Source organism: Uranotaenia lowii, chromosome 2, assembly GCF_029784155.1.
Source record: "Uranotaenia lowii strain MFRU-FL chromosome 2, ASM2978415v1, whole genome shotgun sequence".
Taxonomy (NCBI): domain Eukaryota; kingdom Metazoa; phylum Arthropoda; class Insecta; order Diptera; family Culicidae; genus Uranotaenia; species Uranotaenia lowii.
Window position 1 is genome coordinate 73,193,524 of NC_073692.1, and position 9,440 is coordinate 73,202,963.

Here is a 9,440-nt window from a genome sequence, read left to right on the forward strand (position 1 = left end):
TTGATTAGTCGTGAAGCTTTTCCTCAGTGCAGGAATTTTTGGAAAGTTCATCAAATTGTTACAGCTGCTGACTTTTTCGCTTACAGGCTTTATCGGAACCTAATCTTCGAGCGATAGAAGGATGAAAAAAAATAATGTCGGTGAAAATGCGTGAGCAAACTTTTTCTCACGAACGATTTAGAAGTGTTGTGCCGTGAAATGAGAGAAGGCATGGCTGCTGCTCGCCTCCTCGTCTGACGGGTGGATTTAGAGACGTGAATAAGTATTCTCAAGCCGTTAGTCTACCTGTGTTTCTGGCAGATGAAATCCATATGAAAGAAAACAAAACGCGGGTTGTTTCGTGACTGTTTTATTTTTTACGAAAATTTTCTCACCCCGCCATACTCTCTTCGCCAATCGATTGTTGTGGTTGGGTAATATAGGAAGGAAGAGGAGGCGAAACAAAATATTTTTGAAAATCGTGTTCAAAACCAGACAGTAATTTATTTGGACGATTGACATTTACGATTATTTCCGTTTGTTTTCGTTCCACGGAGGAAAACCGAAAGCCGTGTTTGTTTCCCGTAGTCGATTGGAAAACATTATTAATTATCTTGAAGAAGATGCTAGATTTTCTCAGATGTGTCTCCACACCGTCAAGGCAAAAATTGTCCCAGTAGGAGTGACGATAGCGCGCTTTGTCAGCTGTTGCTATTGTTGTTTTATTTTAGAGACCGAATGACGTTTCTTCGGCTCTCGGCTTCTGGTTTTGGTCGCTATTTTTGGATGCTCCTCCATTTCAAGGAGTAGGAATAGTTAGAAGAAGACGTTCACCGGCAATGCTCTCTAAATGTCTGCTAAAACAGGCAATAAAATAAGGTAACATCCAAGTGGGTATTGGAAGCTGTCTAGCGCGAGATGGAGATGAAACGACAGAGACCATCTCCAATGCTGTTTTGCTGATGGATGATGGCGCATATCGCATCGCTTGTCGGTTGTGTCCATTTGGATAGTCTTCATCTTCGTCGTGTATGGCGATTCTATTTTTGGCAAACTCGTTCACGTGCTAGGCCGCCGGTTTTGTTTGCCTTTCGGTTTTGTTGCTGGGCCCTGTAATACTTATGAAAATTCCCTTCTCCCCGGTCTTTTGACCGATGGATGGATGGATGGACGCGGGTTCACTTGTCCCTCACTCTTGCCGTCTCGCAAATTTCTTGGAAAGAAGCAACAGAGCGTCTTCGATTGAATTTCAAACCAAACAGCTGAATACACTCGAGATTTATTGGAAAATTTTTCAAATGAAAGCCGCTGGTGCAATGACAATTTGGTGGGGCTTTACACATTTTCAAACTCATTGAAACCAAATCGAGTTATTTCAATTTTGCTGTTCATCTGATTGAAACATAAAGAAGACAAAACTTGAATTTATAATTTTTAACAATGATTGGACCAAATCTGTACAATCTGCTCATTTGATTGCCAAACGGTTCTTGACAAATTGAAAATCCAGAAAATAGCATGCAGCGCTAACAAACACTAGACACACAAATAAGTAAAAAAAATTGACATTTTTGAGTGTTCGAGATGGGAACAATAAAAAAACGCTTTTTGAAGCGGATCGTAGTGGTTAACAGCTCAAACTGTAAAGTTCGTTTATTGTTGGTGTAATTCATTATGATTTAATGGGAAAAAACTTACAATTTAGTTTCTGATTGCTCTTTTGAGAATGGTGCGCGGACACGTTAGTGTTCAGGTTCTACCTGTTCTATAATAATACAAATTTATATAATTCAACGCGTTTATCATTAAAAGGAAAATAGTAACTTACGATTCTAGTTTAACTAGCAGGCTCGTAGAAACCCTGAACTTTTAATGAGGCGAGAACTACTAATTTCTTATAAACTTCCGATTACTATACTTGATCGTACCAATGACTTGCAATATTCGAGGAAGAACAAGAGAAATCTACAACTGTCAAAAATGTCACGGGCGCTCCCAAGTTCGAAAATGTTTTACAAAGGTGGGGTCTAGATTCGAGCACGAACGAGGGGTCCCAACATTGAGTGTTACGTTAGCTATTGTTCACATTCCACCACTGATGGATTAAAAATATTTAATGTTCTAAGTGTAACAATATGTCGTAAAACAGGATATGAAATAACTCTTAGGTGGCACACAAGCAGAGTCTCCAATTTTCAGTTCAAATTTTCGAAAAGCTGTCAAATGAAAGAACAAAGCTTTTGACTGTAAATTAATCTCAGTTAAGTTCATTCGAAATTGGATGGTGTTTCCAATGAATATAACAAGGTTGGCTTTCATGGTACGATTGTTCATTTTCATTTGAAATTTCGTTTTTCATTTTCAAACGAAAATGAGTTTTTTAATTTTATATATGTGGAAAAAGCACCTGAATTTTTTTTCTTGAGAATAATCTTATTAGCAACGAATGGACCTAAACGAAATAAAATAGTAAAACTCATTTTTTTTTTGGTTTTCCTTCTTGAAATTTTATCAGAATTTTTGACTCATCTATTTTCACAAATTTCCATGTGGTTTAACTAATACGAATGTTTATCGCATAACCTTTTGCATTTGGTACGAAGGATAATTGTTGAAGTAAATATTTTAATTTCTAAACCACTTCTTAACAGTTTATAAATATTGGTAATGTATTGTGATTTTTTTCTTGCGCTAGAGTCTACGCACAAAAATTTCGTTCATCTCGAATTTCGTACTACGATTTCGTACTTTTTCTCTCACCGTCATTTAAGTACATCTCTTGAGAACCAAACAAAAATACAAGTTTCACAATCAAAGCAATCAATTCAGTCAAGTGGAATTGAAAGAAAGCAATGAAAAAAAAACAAGGTACCTCGACATATTAAGGTAATTTGTTTTATTGATTCTGATGATTTATTGATGTTTTATTAATTATTTCTTTTCCAGATAGAATGAAAGTTATTACGGACGTCATCGTCTTGGGAAGAACTTATTTACAGAACCTTTCAAAATCAAGTTCTGGTAAGCCATTAACTCAAATTTTATTGTGATCAAATTTAATAAAACCGTAAAACGGGGTAACTTTGATCACCGGAGTATCTTTGACCAACAATACATTTTTGCACATTATCATCAATAACTCAGTCTATTGTTTGAATTTTCAAAAACTGTTTTCTACGTTTGAAAGCCTATAATTTGAGTATCGAATAGGCAAAATTTAGTTTGTAGTTGAAATTTTTTTTCTGCTAGTAAAAATGTATTTTCAAAATCTTAAAATATCGACTTTTTCCAAAGCTTGCAAACAAACAGCTCTCCTGATGAAACCAAAAAGCATTTAGAAACAAACGGGTTGTTGAATGCGAAAGAACAACTTTTTTTCTTTGTATATGTATAGTTATAGTGCTATTTTTATAGTCTTCTAGTGATAAATTTTTGATATTAAAAAAAATAAGAACATTTTCCAAGAGTTAGCCCGTATTGAACAAATGGGTAGAAACCCTATCAAATGGTTGACTTTGAAGAAAAAATGAAAATGGAAATAGTGGGAGGGCCTAGAGGAATGTGTTAAAGTAAAATTTTATTTGTATTTATTTTGCTCAAACTATTTAGCAATTGTTTTAATTTTTGCCCCTAAATGTATGCAACATAATAGTACTTTTTTCAATTTAAAATGATTTTAAAGGAAAACGTTTAAAAGCAAGATAAAATTGATAAACTAGCATTTGTAAAAATTATGAAGAGGTTCTATATCCTTTTTAATCGAGAAAATTCGTTCAAACCGTCAAAATGGAGACTGATCAATGTAACCCCAAAGCATCAAATTCAAAACAGAGACGCAATCGATTTTTCAATCCAATTTAAAGTGGTCTAATAAATTTCTGCAACCATGTTTTACGTTCATTGGAGTCCAGTACTAGTTTTAAAAATATGAAACAAGCCGCATTCCCCTTAACTGAAAAAAATTATCGAAAAATATTGAAAAAAGTGATCAATATTACCCCGGATTACGGTAATAAATTTTCAAATTTTAAATCTTCCTTGCATTTATGTTGTTTGAGCGAGATGCTTTGGCTCTGCGTCCTCGGCGTCACTCGAAGATGTTCTGGCTCGGATCGTTGTTATGAAATGAGAATTCATTCCGTGATTTGTGGAACCCCCAGCAGTGAGACGTGCTAACGGTCTAACTACTCAATTTCTCACGTCTCACTGCTACACCGTTATTGAGCAATAAGAGAGATCCAGAGCGCCGAAACTGGAAGGAAAAACAAACGGCAATAAAAATCATAAGTTTCCAACCACCGAACAGTTAACGTCGCGAATTTCTGCTCGTCCGAAAACCCACTATCGGGAAAAATAAAGTGCTCCCCCACGACCGGAGCAGTAGTTAAGTGCAGCAAAAGTGTTGCAAAACCCCTCAGAGTGAAGCAAACTGGTCTTACAGTCCGCCAGTACGAGGGTGAAAAAGGTGCAAGTGCATTTATAAACAATTTTGGTCCATTCGAGCCAGATAGTCCAGTGAAAATTTGGACATAGTTGGACAATTGAGTGGTGATATTGTGTCGCCTATTAAGAGCGACGGACATTTTGTGCTGTTGGGTCGCACCAATTGTGATTGGTTGGCGGCATTTTGGACGCGCGTTTCCAACAAAGGACCTTTGTGGAGGATCGCCATCGCGGATTCGTGGAGTAGCATCAAGCCGCTAGTGATAGGTCCTAGCGAGGTGGAATCCAGTGGTGCCCAAGACGAGTTGGCGAATTTCGGAACTTTTGGTCGGACCTTCGGACGGTTTTTGAAACGGATTGTTGGATAAGTAGCGCATGTCTGTCGTTGTTGGTTTGTGGTTATTGAAATCTTGTGGTTTGAATAAAATTTGGATTTTTTATTGTATTTTGGGTAGACGACGAAATTAATTATTGTGCAATTCCTTGAGGTATTCGACTCTTTCGTTTACGAATTGTTTCTGCTTTGGCTGTCAAGTCGCGATTCCCCTGTCAAGGTCGGTTTTGTGAAACGTCGAGCGTTTTGAGTCAGTTCGGTCTGAAATTTGGTCAGATTGTGTTTGATGTAAAGTGAATCAAATTTGTGATTCGGTCAGTATGCATCTGAATTTGTCAGAGATTGTGTTTGGATTCATGTGAATCAAATCAGTCAGATTGTGTTGGATAAGTGAATCTAATTGGTGGTTCAGCCAGATTGTGTTTGAATATAGAGTGAATCAAATTTGTGATTCAACCAGTATTGTGTCGGATTGGAATTGTTGAATTCCTATTGGTGCAGATCGAGTTAAGTGGTTTCACAGACATATCTTCGTGGTCTGTGATATTCGGATTTAAGTTATTCACAAGTTTTGGAATAAAATAACTTGCAAAATGGAAGACTACAGCATTTTGAGGAAGCAAGAGCGCCAGTTGAGAGCCTCAATTAAAGGAGTCGCTTATTTCGTGCGAGATTATAAGCAAGAGCTTCATGAATCCCAGATTGAAGTCAGATTGTGTCTGTTAGAGTCGACCATGAAAAAGTACTACCTGGTAAGGCAGAAATTGGAGGTGCTTTTGGATGCTGCCGACAGTGACGGGGAGAAAGAAGATACCAAGGAATCAGAGGCAGCAAAGAAACGCAGGCTTCAGAGGCAGGCTGAAGAACGTGAGGCAAAATTCGACGAAGAAACGCTGGAAATGGAAGGGCAGTACTGCGCATTGAAAGCAGCACTCTTGGCTCTACGTCCGAAGAAGAATGAGTCGCTGAGTTCTTCTGGATCAGGGGAAGGAACTGAAACCATGTCACGCGTTAAGCTGCCTGACATCAAGCTGCCAGGTTTCGACGGGAAGCTTCGTGATTGGATTCCGTTTCGAGACATGTTCTTCAGCTTGATTCACAACAACGAACGTCTCTCTGATATCGATAAATTTACGTATCTACGATCAGCAATAAGTGGCGAAGCGCTTCAGGAGATAAGTTCTATCGAGTTGTCTTCTGATAATTACCAGGTAGCTTGCAACATGCTTGAGAAAAGGTACGAAAACAAAAAGTTGATCGTGAAGGCGTATTTGGACGCACTGTTTGGTATCGAACCTCTGAAGAAGGAAAGCGGTGAAGCTCTGAACCGCCTTGTCAGTGATTTTGATCGCAACATACAGATGCTGGGCAAGATAGGCGAGGACACAGAGAAGTGGTCGACAATGCTGGCATACATGGTTTGCGCTCGCCTAGATTCGGTTACCCTTCGTCAGTGGGAGAGCCATCACAACTCTAAGGACGTGCCGACATACCAGAAAGTTATGGACTTCCTAAGAGATCAAGCGTTGGTTCTCCAATCGATAACGCCGAATAGAACTGAAGACATCGAAAGTCGTCGCTATCGTACAACAGTTCACACCACATCGAGAATCCAGAACAACTGTGTGTTCTGTGGTAATTCGTACCATCCAGCATCCACGTGCAGCAAGTTCAGAGCGATGTCGGTGCCCCAGCGCTTCGGAGTAGTCAAGATGAAGCGGCTCTGTATCAATTGTTTGGGTTCTGGTCATTTTATCGATCGTTGTAGCAGAGGTCCATGTCGTGAGTGCAACAGAAAACACCATTCGATGTTGCATAACAGTTTTTCAAGTCAGAGCTCCGTTTCACAAAATCAGTCGACAGTCAACAGTCAATCGTATCGGAATATTAATCGCCCAGGACCTTCTGGTGAAGGTCAAGAACAAGAGTTGATTAGACAGGATCAACAAAGTCAGGCTTCGTACACAAATCCTCAAGCACAAGAGAATTCCACTAATTCCTACCCCATAATACAAACACGCATTCGCCACACTCTACCACAACACACCACAGACAATTCTTTTACTTTTAATGCGGCACCAAGGCCGAAAAGCGCTAAATTTCGTTCGCCTCGAGTTTTGATGTCAACCGCTGTAGTGCGTGTTGAAGATCGTTTTGGTAATCATTCGTTTGCGAGAACACTGTTGGATTCGTGTTCTGAATATTGCTATGTTACGAAAAGCTTTGCGAAAAGATTGAATCTACGAAGAAGTCGGAATGTTTTGAGAGTCCAAGGCATTGGAAATGAATCAGCTAAATCGATTGAGTCAGTTGAGGCGAGAGTTCGGCCTCGTGTGTCAGAAATTTCTTCGTTTTCGGAAGATATAAGTTTCCATGTGTTGCCTAAGATCACGAGTAATCTGCCCACCACCAAAGTATCGCTTAATGGGATCAAGATTCCTCATGATTTGGTATTGGCGGACCCTGAATTTTGGAACCCGGGTCCGATAGATATGATTATTGGGGCAGAATACTTCTGCAATTTGTTGCGTTCAGGCAAATGTAAATTTTTGGACGATGGTCCAACCCTGCAAGAAACTGAGTTTGGATGGGTTGTTTCCGGGAGAGTTCCGGTTAGTTCCGTTGAAACTGTTGCGTAGACAAAAAGGTTAGAAGGTTTGTTATTGCTACTGCGAATTTGGAAGACGTTGGACAAGTTTTGGGAGTTAGAACTGTGTAGAAAAGATATTCGAAGGAATCACAGTGAGAAATTCGGAAGGTAAATTCGTCGTCACCTTGCCGAAAAAACGCTGCACCGATTGGGTAAATCTGCAGGAAAAGCGATAAGTCAGTTCCTCAGTTTGGAAGAAAGGCAATCTGCAAAGGGCAGAATTTAAGACCTTGTGTTGAAAATTTGTCGATGAGAATGTGTCGATGGGACATACGAAATAAGCTTAAGATGTGTCAGTTGATATTTGTCAGAATGGGCCCTTTATAAGAAGGAAAAGTCAGAAAACGATCAGTATGTGTCAGAAATTCGAACCTGGTTATTATCTTCCTCATCAAGAAGTGTTGAAACCGGAAAGTAAATCTACAACGCTACAAGTAGTGTATGATGCGTCGTGTCGCACCTCAACGGTCGTTTAGATAAACGATGTTTTGATGGTGGGGCCTACTGTGCAGAACGATTTGTTGTCGATCATCATGCGCTTCCGTTTGCACCGATATGCCATCAGTGCCGACGTCGAGAAGGTGTACAGGATGGTACAAGTTCAGCAACCGGATCAACAGCTTCCACGGATTTGGTGACGAGATGCATTAGATGAATCAGTAAAGACCTACGAATTAACGACGGTTACATACGGAGCTGGGTGTTTTCCGTATTGGCAGAGAAGTGTCTGAAACAGCTGACTAAAGACGGATACGCAAGTAATTCGATTGGTTGAGAACTGATGGAAACAGTTTTTTTCGTAGACGACTGTTAAATTGGGGCACACAGTGTCAAAGAAGACAAGCTTCTTGTTACGGCAGTTTACCTCAAACTTACGAGCAGTGTTGGAAAGATTTTCTGAAAATGTTAAAGATTTTGTGTCAGGTTTTGAATGCGATTTGTCAGATGTTCAGATATTTGTTGTTGGTAACAGCCGAGTCAACACTGGCTCATTTGCAAATTTTTACGCGGCAGACATCTGCTCAGCAATATTGGCCTCATCTAACTACAGAAGGCCAAGAGAAATTTGCCCCGTCGTTTATCGAAAAACGTTCAATGACTATGAACTAAGAGCAAAATGTGAACCCCGAATAAAAATAATGGTCTGAAGTCATCGCTTACGAGTTTAGTCGGTAATATCGCATTGAATCTTCGCTTCAGATTTAACGCTCAGCGTGAGCGTGAGAAGAATTGACGTGGAATGTTGTTCGAGAACCGCTAAGCTTAACTCCTTTATTTCAAATTAGTATGGTGTGCGTAGGGGGTCGGTTTTCGAACGCACCATTACCGGAAATTAAAAAAAACATCTACTGGTTCTTGATGATCGTCATTCATCGACACTGCTTGAAGTTCGCTAAATGAGGTGGGTGGTCATCATCAATGGTGTATGGAGAAAGATGACTCACGAGTATGTTCCGTGCTACAAAAAAATACCCAAGATCGATTGACAGATCACACTTGCCGTCAGAAGGAGCAGCACCATCGAAGCATTTTTTATCCATTTCACCTTAGTTTCTTTTATCGTTAATCAACACTCTTTGGAAAACCCGGAAAGGTGTTTAATTTGAAATTGGCTAGATGAGAGTAGTTATCGTACTCAAAAAAAGTGGCATTTTGATTCGATGTTTGCTTCTTATTTGAAACAACCAAATAGTCCATAGAGTTGTTACAGAAAAAAAGTATGGGTTTCAAAATGAAACGACTAAAAGCGATATTAATCGGATGTCAGATTTGTGTCAGATTGTATGAGTCAGAGAAGTATGAAATTATCGGCAATTATTTGTCGTTTGGTTTCAGATGGATGCAATGAATTGTTTGAATAATTTCTGGTTAGGATACATTGCAACAAAATCACACGTCTGGTTGTCTATGTCAGTATCGTTTAACATGATCTTCTAGATCGAATCTTATGCATGAAGGAAACGATTGAAGAATCCATTTATGGATGTGATATTTGTATGGTGTACTAATTTGGCTAATTTCGTGTACCTTTAT

At 39.3% G+C, this 9,440-nt stretch overlaps 1 protein-coding gene across 1 annotated transcript; it reads left to right on the top strand.

The window, feature by feature from the left end:
* Positions 1 to 5,490: 5,490 nt before the first annotated feature.
* LOC129741566 (uncharacterized) lies at positions 5,491 to 7,395 on the top strand. Its single transcript, XM_055733304.1, has one exon. The coding sequence runs from the start codon at positions 5,491 to 5,493 to the stop codon at positions 7,393 to 7,395; it is 1,905 nt and encodes a 634-aa protein (XP_055589279.1).
* Positions 7,396 to 9,440: the final 2,045 nt, after the last annotated feature.

Bases quoted from the DNA above. Each gene is read 5' to 3' on its own strand.
- LOC129741566 (XM_055733304.1), top strand. From the start codon at position 5,491: ATGAAAAAGTACTACCTGGTAAGGCAGAAATTGGAGGTGCTTTTGGAT.